General features: G+C 34.5%; 1 protein-coding gene across 1 annotated transcript in view; it reads right to left on the bottom strand.

The window, feature by feature from the left end:
* lds (transcription termination factor lodestar) overlaps positions 1-11,629 on the bottom strand; it is a 36,871-nt gene extending 25,242 nt beyond the window's left edge. The window contains exons 1-8 of the mRNA XM_085948326.1: positions 11,527-11,629; positions 11,025-11,249; positions 9,449-9,672; positions 6,858-7,142; positions 6,213-6,386; positions 3,681-3,810; positions 1,802-2,104; positions 249-389 (exon numbers count right to left, since the gene is read on the bottom strand). Coding sequence (XP_085804452.1) covers positions 249-389; positions 1,802-2,104; positions 3,681-3,810; positions 6,213-6,386; positions 6,858-7,142; positions 9,449-9,672; positions 11,025-11,249; positions 11,527-11,548 — 1,504 coding nt within the window. The 5' untranslated portion in view covers positions 11,549-11,629. The remainder of the gene's footprint in view (positions 1-248; positions 390-1,801; positions 2,105-3,680; positions 3,811-6,212; positions 6,387-6,857; positions 7,143-9,448; positions 9,673-11,024; positions 11,250-11,526) is intronic.
* Between the last annotated feature and the right edge of the window lie 2,014 nt (positions 11,630-13,643).

The raw sequence follows: 13,643 nt of genomic DNA, 5'->3' as shown, positions 1-13,643 counted from the left end.
CCGCATGGATTTGGGCATTGTGGTCAACCCTATAGCACCCAGTGATATTGTTACAAGAATGGTATACGTGCTGCAGATCTGACATGGATGGAAGGCGCAGACAAAGGCGTGGCCTTCTGCTTGAGCATGGCAGAGTGCAGTAAGTTGTAAACACAGTAAACTGATATCAATTATTAGTTCAACGGATGTTCTATTTTGACAATATTAATATGATGAGTATGTGAGGAAGAAGAGGAATTAATACATACATTTCCTACTGTCGGAATCAGAATCGTCATCATCATCATTTTCGTCATCAGCTCCGCCATCGATATTATCTTTGTTTTCTTCCTTGGAGTGAAGTATAAGCGAGATCATTGTTAGCGTTTTCCCGAGACCCATATCGTCAGCTGCAAATAACAGACATGAAGATTAGAAATTATACCTACTGCAAGAAGCAAAGATGTTAAATCTTCTTGCAGATGGAGTCTTCTGTGATTTCCCTTAAAAGTCACTGAAGCTAGTTCCAGTTTGACGTAACAGCCATGTTTTTTAAGGAAGAAAGGATAACTAAGTCTTGCCTAATACTGAGAGTTTGAATGATTTTTTTGACTCACTTTCATACATTCAGGCCCCATCTCTATACAAGAAGGTTTTATTTAACAACGAAACTTCTTGATTATTAATATGGAAATAAATGCACTATATGCTTACCACTATATCACAGCTTGACACGTCTCAGCAGCAATCTGCGAACTAAAAATTGTCTCTGTCTTTCCTTCCTTTACACTATGTACAGAGCTATGGAAATCTCAGACATGACTCTGAGGCTGTAGAATAATTTAATGTTTACACAGTATACAGTTTATACAGTAAGTATTAACTATCTTATATCAGCAGTATCATCAGTTGTTTGTTCTCCCAAAGTCCAATAGGTACTGCACAATTAGGACGGCAATAACCATTTTCAACTAAATCACATCGGTATAAATATATGTCACTATGAGGGTGAGTTTAAGGGGGATGCTTATACTATCAGAGGCGAAAAGAGGCACCTAACGGAAAAATACGAAGCTTGCAATTTGAGATTTTTTTTTGATAATTTACAATTTAAACTGTAGTAATTAATGAATATGTATCTGAAAACACTAAAAAGATTTTTTATTTTTTTTTAAATTTAAAGATAAACTGGCAATTGTAAAAAAATTTAATAAAATGTGAATTCGTTGCAGGGTCAAATCTTATTATTACATTATATTTTATGGCCATATTTATTATTAAAATTTAGTTTATTAAGTGTTAGATTTTCTGTCGTTTAGATTTTTGACTAATTCATCGTTTTAATATTTTTTATATATATTTTAAAAAACATCGATTTTTATAAAAATATAAATGTGTATAACTTGAAATCCTTTTTATTTATGGGTCTCCAAAGAGTGGAGGTTTGTATTAATACATTTTTGTTTTATGAGAAATGGATGTTAGCTACCTGCTCAACCTATTAGGTCCATACCTTTGACTCCAAGCAAACAATGAAAACCAATATATGTATTTGTCAGACCCAGGATTCGAACTTGGGAGCCCACGACCCACTGTGCTCGCAGTGGAGTAAATATAAAATGCCTGTCTCCGAAGCCATGAATCCCGAGTTTAAGCCCAATTGCTCATTTAAATTCACTAATAGTTCTTTCATCAATGTTTTCTATATTGTCATTGCGCTTTTAAAACTGACTGTGTCTTTTGCAAAACTATTCAGGAAAAATATAGGATACCCATTACAGTCAATTTATGTTTATCCCAATATAGTAAATATAAAGTGTACCCAGAATGCCTCCTTTCGGTTTCTGCGTCTCCCTCCACGCCAGCCAGGCGAGCGCGTGCTGCTGGTGAGGCATGAGCTGCGTGATGAGGGCGCGGGGAGCGACCGCTTTCTCGTCGTCAGCGGGACGCGTCCCGAGCGAGGAGTGCAGGTTTCTCAGCCGATCCAGCGTCATGGTTCGCTGCGTCAAGTGTGTGTTCATGGCCTGCGTTCCGAACATTCTCGGCTGCACCGCCGCACTACCTGCTTGCAGGTCGTCCCACGATACAAAACCGTCGGTTTTGATGTTCTGCATAGTCGGGGCAACTTAAAATAAAATCATGCTTATTTCATATCACTGCGTACAAGTGCACTGCGCTCCTAATGATTTTATAAAACATCACTGAACACACCACTGAGTGAAATAGTAGTCATCATGGCAGCAATGAAAGAGTTAGAAATAAACTTTTGTCTGCATAATGACGTCCAGAGATATTGTACACCAATATTGTACGTTTTAACTTGTGACTAAGCTTAGATAGATCATAATCTTGGACATAATTTGGAACAGCCTCGGAAGCATCAAACTAAAGCATTAATTTTTTTTCGTTGAAATTTGTCAGCATTGTAAATTTTGTATCAGTTGTAGATATCCAAATGAAGTAGATGAAACCAGTCATTAATGTTATATGGAATAAGTACTGCATAATATTGTGTTTTATTATATTTAATACTTGAAATCCCATCCATCGCATTGGTGAGCTCTAGATTCAGTTACCAATACAATTGCTAATCATGCGGAAATTTCCTAATAACTATGCATTTGAAATGTTATTTCAAATTCAATAAATATTGGCTATTGTTAAAGTGATAAATATATAATATGTAATATACATATTTTAATATTATAAATATATTAAGCCTTCACCGGGAATCAAATCCGGAGCCCCCGGGTGAGAGCCCAATGCCTTACGCAAAACCATTGCCAACATTTCAGTAGAGCATAAACAGTGAATTCTCAATTTAATCTGTATTTGAAAATCATGTAACATGTTAAGATATGAAAAAAATCATAAGAGACGTTTTTCAATGTGCTAATTTGACAAGACTAAAACAAAACGATGACATGTTGTATAGATATAAATGTAAAATCGCTTGTGTGGTTTAACTGCACAACAGTCGATACCGTAGTCAGTTGGCTTTAAATATTGTGTAAAAAAAAGGGTGTCAATTTCGTCACCCCAAAAGCAAAAGGGCACTTGTGCAAAAATAGAGTTGAGAAAAACGCATTTTAAGTTTTTTTTGAGTGAAAAAAGATTGTGTGGAGGAGTATTTCTTAATACCTATTTTGAAATGAAATTCAGAGCACAGGTGACTTATTACTCAAAGATCGAAATGCAATTTATATATATTTTTTTTCATAATATCTTGTAAAGATTCTCATCACAAGGGCCCTTTTTCTGCAACAAAAACTTTTTTTTTTTGGACAAAGGCCTTTACACATTTCAAAATAATTACACGTAGTACCTTTTTCTTATATTATTTTTGTAACCACTGCACATAGACTGGACAAGTCGTGTACATGTTACGTTTTTGTTATACGTTAATTGATGATTAGTTTACAAATACACAAGTGACCTTTATCTTCTTTCGTAAATTGTGATTAATTCATGCATTTAGCTTCACAAATGCCATTTTGCCTATAATGTACAGAAAAAAATTACGAACAAAACTGCATTCATAAGTCAAAACCATCAAATGTCATAAGTTTGCTATGGCCTTTTGTTTTTGTATTATATAATAATATATAACCTCCACTCTGTGGAAGCCTATATGCTTCGCTTGAGTGAAATTGGTGAACTATAACTAAATTTTGACAATAGATAAATAATTACGTGGATACCTGGTTCGACAACCATATTGGACACTTTTTCTGCTTGTTTCCTCACTTCTATTTTTAAGGCTTCGGCTCTTTGCTTGAGTTTTTCTCCTTTATCAGGTAACGTCGACACTTTCATAGAATCCAGAAGATACTGAAAAGCCATAGAAATGTCTACTTTAATACTTATCACATTTATTTACGAAATAACTATTTTCTGTTTTTTAATTTTTAATGGTATATGACAGGGTTGGCGAACCTTTTTATGTACGCGTGCCAAAATTTCCCAAATATTATTTTTTGACTGTCTGATGTGTCAAGTAGTTTTTCATGGTGAATAAATAATTTTTAGAATGCGATTAACCCGATCGCCGCGGATGGGACATATGTTGTTTTCTACATAAGCTCTGATACTGGGCAGATGTCGCAACTGTTGATATCGAAAATTGAAATGTCGGTAAAGTAGGAAATACTTCACGCATAGTATTGATTTTTGTATTGAAAGATGCTCTGATTCGTGTTCGTACCGCCATATCAATAACTTTGTCAAAAATATGTTGTTTTAATTTCATAAACATCGATCTTTCGAACCCCCTCGATCTATTGAGATTCGCCGGTACGATTGCATCAGTTCAAATCTACGCGGTATTTTTCGCGGCTGCGCAGTAGGTATACAAAATATATTTCATTCGAGTTGAGTGTGCGCCGAGTATTTACCGTGTAAATTTGAATTCACCGCGATTTTTACATCATGTGCGGGAATACGAAAAAGACAACCAAAAAACGAAAAGAAATTTGTCGTAATATTTCTAAAAATGTACTTGAACTTGTGTTCTGGATTATGTCATTTATTACTCATGTGTCTCCCCAATTGTTTCAAAGTCATAAATCAAGCTCATTATTGAAAGTCGTAAATATTTAGTAAAGATGCGTCCACACGGAATGAAAAAATATATATTATTATATTTTAGAGGATTGCAAGTTTTACCAATAAATTACGAATTACTATGAAGGAATATATAAAACGTATAAATTTTTGATAAAAAAACACACGGGTAGGTATACAATATAATATAAAATATAAATCATGGAATATTGACTTTTCAACTATATTACATATTATCTTCGCGTACAATTTAATGCTTGTAAATTTTTAAAACCTTACCCAAAAAAAAGTTTTTGTAGCACTTGGAAAAATTTACGCAATTTAAAAAATAAATATTGTTTTTTTTACAAAACATAAAATGACAATCACTAGCATAACACAATGCTCAATAAACTGAAAAGTAATCTACAAAATCCAAGTTTCACTAAAAAAAAAATAACAAAAAAATTATTATAATATTTTCAACCAGTGTGGACTCACCTTTAACGCTTAAATTAGAATGGCCCATAAAACATGTAAAATGCTGACACAATCTATGCCACGAAATAAAACTGGGGACTACCATCCAATTTTAATGGATTTGTCATCAATAAAACTTACACTAATTAGCAATAATTCATAAGTCACCAATAAAAGCTATTATTTTCAATAATTTTTATGGCATTTTTAAGTGTTTTTAACACTCATCGGCGCACTTGTTTTGAAGTCGAGTGTTATGTCGTCGAAAATGGCGACAGAGTTTATCGGAAAAAAGCAATACGGTAGTTTTGTTAAAGTAAACACAGCTAAATTGAACACTCCATTATGTGTTTTAGTGTGGCACTTTGATCCTTATGTATCTAGGTATGATAGCTCTTGTAGCCACAATTTTTAACTGCCGTATTTATTATAATACAGCGAAGAATAACATTTCGAAAAACCGACCGCGGACAGTACATCTTTTGTATGGAAACTTTACGCGCCGATCGAGTTAAAAAAGTTCAAAAATTACAACTGAGTTCAAAATTCTATTTTATACCACGTTTCTAGCCCAAAGCATATCTTTTAACCTTTGAATAATTTTTTACTTGTTTTCAAGATTTTCAAAGAGATCGTGGAAGCATTTTAACTACGCATCTTTAATATATTCCCCCATCACTGAACGGTTTCCCAATTTTTTAGCGATTATGCTTGAGGCAAAATAAAAAGCAGCTGTTTATATTTCAATGACTGCCGATAAATTTTATCGGGTGTGTTGGTTGAATATCAATTGCCCGATTAGTCTCAATCATTGTAAATCGATCAAAATTCGGCCAGAGCGGCTTCCCCCGTCGCCTGATGAGGTAAGTGTGCTCATATTATGTGGTGCATAAAGCCTAAGCACCGGCATATGCAATTATATATTTACATTAAACGTAATGCTTATTCTTTATACAATGTGATCATTTATGCATGAATTTCGTCGTTTGCGCATCGATTGGTAAATATTATATTAAAAACCAAATAAAATACAAATTGCTATGGCGTCATTATTTTTTAATATTATGTATACAATTATTTGTAAAACTTTTTTGTATTTTGTTTTAATTATTGTAGGTATTTTTTTTCTCTTCAAAATAAAACATTCGTGTGCCATAGGTTCGCCATCACTGTTATATGATAATAAAAAAAAATGATACACACAAACTTACAGTGACTTTTTGTGAATCCAGTTTGAGACCATTAAGTTTGTTCATTTCATTTTCTTTGACTTGTTTGGAAACGTAAACAACTTGACTGTTGGGATATGTCGGATCGCGTTGTAAGAAAGTGCTTATTTTTGGTTGTACTAAAATACCGTCTTTATTGAATGACTTTCTTGATCGCTGAAAATATATATTTTTTTAAAAAAACACGAAAAACAAAACAAAGACATTTTTCACATAATATTATGAAAATCCAAAAATCAAGAATTGCGCAACATGACATGAAGAGGTGTTTGTTAGGCATCACCGTAAAGACACAAAAAGAATCGAATGGATAACGGAACAAACGAGAGCATGACATATAATTAAAATATACCAGACACATAACTCGTAGACGAGATGGTCACTTGATGAATGTGTTAATCCAGTGGTATCAAAGGGATACATTGGATTGACTAAATGTTAAGGATTAGCAGAATTACGTGGCATCAAAGAAGGTACTGAGACGGATAAAGAGAACTTGAAGAGGTCTTCTTCCAGCAGTGGATTGAAACATGCTGATGATTATTATTAGTATATGTATTTTAAAGTTATGTACTATTATGAATGTACAAAAGATGTCAATTTAATTGCGACAATAACGTAACTTACATCAGCTCCAGGACTAGGAATTACGATAGTTTGAGCATCATCATCACTGCTGATATCAATTACAGCTTCCCGTTTTGTTTCAATCAGCTTTACGGGTTGTTCAAGGACCGAATATATGGATCCGTCTAATGATGTGGACTGTTGCTCGTGATGATCGTCGATTGCGGTCAAAGTGGCGTCCTGATCACATTCCGCATCATCAGGTAGCCGTGTCGATGACATTATGGCATGAGGATTCGGCGCCATATCTGATAGGCTGCAATCCGATGATGACAAGGATTTGCGCTGGATGGAAAAATTACAATTATTACTTTGAATATACTCATTACAATTCTTTAAGTTAACTTTACAATGAAAATTCTTGAGGAAACCTTTCTTAATACATTTGTATGTTTAAGGGTGTGGGAAAGAATTAAATACAAATAATTTAAGCCAGAAACAAAAAACTGGCGCACCACAAGTCTTTTCTGCATCATCTCTGGCCTCCAGTCTCAAAGCATACACCTAGCGCAAGTCCATGGCATCCATTGTCCAATGCGATGGCCTACACTCCATTCCATTTTAAAACTGCATTGTGTAAATCTTTCATACTTCACAGCTTGCACTCTAAGGCAGGGTTTGCTACTACAACTAATTCCACGAGGTTGGACGATTACATCCTGGAGTGTCGCATCGCTTGTTATAAATAAGAATTCACAATTGCTTTTCTGCAGTGGCGGCTCTAGCACTTTTCAGATGGTGGTTACCATCGATAACTCCCTTATTATAAAGAAAAACATTTCCACGTTAAAACAATACTTTTAAACAAACTGACAAGTCGAGAGCGAGGAGTGGTGCATTCTTCTCCTCGCTCAGTATAGTAATTATCGTCTGTTGTAGGGACTTCGGGAATGAACAAATTCAACACCGGAATGGGGTCGAAAACGGCGAGGTTTTATTTAAATATTACTATATGACAACTACATTTTTTTATAATTTTTTTTCCGGAGCGCATGTTTTACTGTTTCGATGACAGAATGCTTCTGCCAGATTCGACCGCGCTTGAGAATCGTTGCAAACAAGAATGTGGTGTTGCCGTTCCATTAAATTTTGGGACTCAAACAAGTACAGCATTGCTGGTTTTATTATTATTATTATTATTATTTATTCTCGCAATCAACCCTTACCATTCGTCGTCTTGATAATGGTTCAGGCCTCTTTAGACCCATAGAGGAGACATCCCCAAATGGAGACCATTCAGGGGCTGACTTAGTACCTAATTCTGGCTTAGTACCTTATATTAGTAGACATCTATATATTACTATATCATTGATAAAAAAAATTATAGGTAGATAAAAGAAAAAAAAATAAAAGCATTATTATAAGAAACACAATTTTATAGGATACGGTGAATCGGCACTGATACATAAAAATGGTTATAGTATGTTCACGCATTATATTAATATTCACACCATGAACAACGGTGATTTTTACAAAAATACGTGGTATCAACTAAACGCACATAGAGCTTTCAAGTTATCATTGTACACAATACGTTCAAACATTAATGCTGCAGATTCGTATGACGAAGGGATGGTTGGAAAAATCAACGCCGCTGACCGTTAGTTGTATTAGTAGGGCGCAATTCCTGTCCTATCGGTGTCAATAGAGATGGGATCGACAAAAAATAATTAAGATGGGAAAACTAAACATAAACATTATTATTCAATATTAAAATTGATTTACTATTCATTTATACATCGACGAAATATATAATGAATGTAGGCACCTACATATTTAATTAATTTCTATGGTAGGTATATTAATTTGTAATATAATAAATATGTCGTATAGTAAGAAGAAACTGCTGATGTTAATAAAACAAATGTTTGTTTTCTTTTGTCATTTTCATTAACAATAGAACCAAGTATGATGATACCCTTAAGCCCCTAAGGTAGAGCCGTCACTGCTTTTCTATATGAAAACAACAATATGTATTTACTTACTGTTCATTGTTTTATCAATTAAATCCGACATTCCAGCTACGACTGACAGTTATATGCATGGAAAAGGAACTTTTGGTTACACACAGTTATTTGTATGTATCATGCCAAATTTGGTCAAATAGAAGCTGAACAATACTTTACATATGATTCGCTTAGTCACCAAACCCACTCTGGGCAATTTTTCAATAAAATTAGTTTTGAATGTACGTATGTTCTATATCTATGGGTCTACCAGCCTAAGAGGTGTGACTTTTTAATTAAAAATTAATATTGAGTTGACTCACCAAATCCGCTCTAGGATAAATAATAGGCTACTAAATCCGCTCTACATAGCCGACCAATCAGACATCGCGATTCAAACCAAGATTTTTAGCATACATTTAAATCGCTATACAAACGTTACCACTACTAGCATCAAGATCATCGTAAATGTACAAAACAGTTTTTCATGATTTACTCAAAACTTAAAAAACCCTCCAGAGCGGGTTTAGCGACTAAGCGAATCATCATATTCTAAAATTTTATGAGTTAGGTTAGGGTAAATTTGATGTAATCTCGTCAGTGTGTGGAATAATAAAATTAAGCCTCGTGAATTGGCGGTCTTACCAAGTCACCATCAGACTCGATAAAGTCTGATTCGTCAGATTGGGCGCTGAGTCTTTTTATGCCATATATGCTCATGCGAGTGGCCGCTGAGATCACCAAGTTATCCTCACTCTCGTCATTAATTGATAGGCAATCATCAGAGTCGGAATCTGATAAAAGAATGTTCCTTTTCACGCTTCTCGTCGGCTTGATGGCAATACTGTCATCTGACTCCGAATCACCATCTAAAATAGAAAAAACAACTTTTTAACGGGTCTTGGTGAGTTGCAAGCCTTCTTGGGAACTCCGAACTTGGGAAATGAATATAATTGAAAATAAATAGAGTAATATAATATGTATTTGAAACCATGTCCGGAAACTTGTACGTATGCAGTTCGCCGTCTCACATTTCGTGAAATGTTGTATCGGAAATATATGGCCGTATATTAAAGACCGTCCAACCTCGTATAGTACTGACATGTCTAAATAAAACATGGTTCTTGCCGGTTTACACTTTACAGGAAGCCAGCAGCAAATAAATAGCCGATATACTGGATTATTTGTTATGTTAATGTTCATATTGAATCTAATAAAATTGGAGACCGTATAGTATACGGTCATTTCTTTCTGACAAGAAAGCTCACGGCGAACTGTGCCACGGTGAAATGTTTCACGTACAATTTACATGTAACCATTTCAAACTGGATCTTTGGTTACCGAGTACTCTTGATAATGATTAGGCTACGTGTAGTCTTGTTACTGAGTTAACTGCTAATGAAATCATTTTTAAATGAGAAATATGGTAAATAATAAAACAGTATTGTTGGATATTCAGGGAGAGAAAATCCTAAAATGTTATTTGCATAACTTTTTTTGCTTCAAAGCGTTTCTTTCATTCTCCCAACATTTGTTAAAATCGATATACAGTGTTGTTGCAGGGGAGGTCTCAAATGTAATTCTTATTCTTGAAGAGTAATTACCTGCTATTTTTTATACAATACGATTTGTCATTTACTATTATTATAGGTATACTTTTTCTCTTCAAAATAAAACATTCGCGTGCCATGCAAAATCGTCTCGCATGGTACTAGTGGCTTGTTGGCTAGTTTGGGAACCACTGTTCTAGCATATCTCCCAAAAGATGGAAAGAGGCTGGGAATTATAGTTAAAAACCTCGATATAACGGATTTCGGATATAACAGAAAATTTGAAAATTAAAACCATCCTGTTACTGTTATACATGTTTAAATCCAATTGTCATTACTTGTAAATAATGTTCTACGTGTGATAACCGTGTCATACATCTCGCACTCGAATTCAAGTTATAATGCCGTCCTGATCGAAGACTGAAAGTAGCACTGACGTTTGCAACGTTGGCCGCTAATTCTGCACAGCAGTTTAATTTATTTACTTGAATTGAATGGATGCATTTATTACTCCATAGGTTCGCCACCACTGTTACAGGGCATCTCAGTAGAAAATGAGATTCACATGACGAATCAATAATCAAGGATTGAGGAACAAGAATCAAGGAACTAATTAGCCAAACATGTATGTTTAATAAATCGAGTCGTAAGTGACGATAATATTTGTTTACCTTCTGAGCCTGATTCAGGAACAACAGTTGACTTGAGATTTGGGGTACAAGCTGCTTGTTTTCTTGAAAAAAATGATGAATCATTGCTGTCCTCAATGACATCAGAATCGTCGTTTTCACTGTCTGATGATGTGGATCCGTCTGATGCGGAACCAGTACCAGTACGATAGTGCTTGAAAGACTTATCATGCATACTGGAATCCATGACTTTCCTCTTCTCGAAAACTTTCAAATTTAAGTAAAATAAGATTAGTCAACGTTGCTAAATCAGATTTGGCATTGGTGGAATTAAAAAATTATAATATCATTGAATGTAACTAAATTAAACAAAAGAAGTAAAATCGTCTTCAACATTATTATATTTATGAGAATACACGATGTTAACAACACAAGGAAATGTCATCTCAGTAGTGAAGTTTAGTTAAGTTTCTGGAAAATTTGATTACACAGAGTAATGTAAATACAGTTAAACAAGATAATTCGGTGGTATATAATAAAATACCTTTCATCTGACTAGGTTCCATTGGATAATTAAAATTACGAAATATTTAAATCTCAAAGAATTCAAAACGTTGACCAAAACATTTGAAAATAATATCATAGACAAAAATTAATAAGCTACTTCAGTGCTGCCAGTGTTGCCATATTTTCAAAGTGAAATTATAGTACAGAGCCTACGAAAATATGGTAGGTAGGTATTTCGGCAAAAAATATAGTACGCGTTGAATGACGAATACTTTTCTGAATTTTCAAAAAATTACACGTTAAATGATTAATAAGGAAAAGCTGCTAAAAATCAGGAACCGGAAAAGACGTGCGGAGGACCGTATCGGCTGGAGGACGGCGGTGGAGGAGGGCCCAGGGCTCGATTTGAGCTGTAACGCCATCGAAGAAGAAGATTAATAACGAGACCTTTTTTTAGACAAAATTCGGATGTAAGGTAATCAACGTCTCCTTTTTTTAGACACAATTATTCAGATGTAAAGTAATAGCAACATTCAAAAGTACAGACCTACAAACTTCAAATAATTGTAATTGTTGCCAACCGTACTATAATTATAGTATTTGTACCATAATTTTGGTCCGCCTACTATGTACGATAGACCAAATCTATGTATAATTAATAAATAAAATATTTAAAAATTTTCAATTTTTAAATGAAATCATCAACTATTTATTAGATCTATATACAATTTTTCACAAAACCATTATTTTTAAAACAATGCATTTTTTTTATAAATATAGTATATCAAAGTTTATAGAGATAAAATAGGTATAGTACGCCCAAAATACTATAATTTTGAATATCGGAAAAATATGTAAAAAGTACTAAAATTTCGATATTTCCGTTCGATAAATTGGTACAAAGAACTATAATTTCGCAATATAAGAAGACTTGGAGAACTTGAAAACAAAATTGCTCGAAAAACATAAAAAAATCCCTTGACGTTGGTTTAAAATGAAATTTCTTGAATTCTTTAGTAAGAATTTTTGGTCGGAAGAGGTACCTAAATAAAAATGGTCTCGGAATTTCTCAAATTCTCCGTTATTTTACAACGTTTTTCTTAGATCGTAATCTTATTTGTCCGGTACAAACATAGAGCTATTAAATTAAAAGAGGGGCAAGGAATCGGCTTTGTCATACAGCTGAATGAAGCAGGCCAACAATAATAGCCGATAATATAATGTTTGAGGCTTTCACGGTTGTTTTTTATCGTAGTATATTCTTGGGTTTTCACCGTGTCTTTTTCTTCCTTCTTTACTCGACGTTTACTACGATAAAAAACAAACCGTGAAAGCCTCAAACATTATATAACAAACCTTTATGGGGAGAAGGTTTACTTTTCAACACGCCGATTGGACACTCTTCGACAACGTAGGGAGCACCTTTTATGTACGTTGGCCTTTCTAAAACGTTGTCGAGTGGACCAAACAATACCATCATTTATTCACATCAAAACACATTTCTCATCAAAGAAAGTAGACAGGGTCTGCAGACAAGCGGAAGCTGCACTGCTTAGAGAAAGGATTCAATTCACTAGAACGGAATTAAACCACCTATCAGTGGAGTTATACAAACTTCACATGGACGTATCGCATATACTGAAGATTGACGACTGGAATTTGATTGACCGGATATCCCACAACCAAGCAACCAGACGATATATTTTGGACACTGAAAGGCACAAAAAGAAATTGAGCAGTCCATCCGTTAAGAAAGGTGTTTCGCTTTCACTCAATTTGAATGTTGTTAAGAACATGTCTTCAGCTGTCTTGGACGACGCAACAATAGCTGTACTCGGAAAAGGAATAAATTTTGCAATAACACCAAAACACATTCCTGTTGACGACATCATATGCGAAGTTGAATCTTCTATAAACAAACTACCCGCTGCTGTTGCATAAGAAATACGACAAGACGCCAGCCGTATCCTCAGGAAATCAAAACCGCCACAAAGTAACATAACGCCTGCGGAACGTCGAGCATTACGCGATTTGCGAAAAAACGACCAACTGGTGGTTTTACCCGCTGATAAAGGAAACGCGACAGTCGTTATGGATGCGACGGACTATGTTGCCAAAATGGAAGAGTTACTGAAAACCCCTGTGTATAAACAT

The sequence above is a fragment of the Rhyacophila brunnea genome, unplaced genomic scaffold (assembly GCF_057557595.1).
Source record: "Rhyacophila brunnea isolate RB1 unplaced genomic scaffold, BYU_Rbru_1.0 scaffold_20, whole genome shotgun sequence".
Taxonomy (NCBI): domain Eukaryota; kingdom Metazoa; phylum Arthropoda; class Insecta; order Trichoptera; family Rhyacophilidae; genus Rhyacophila; species Rhyacophila brunnea.
Note: the sequence above shows the minus strand (reverse complement) of the source record. Positions and strands in the feature narration are given on the sequence as shown.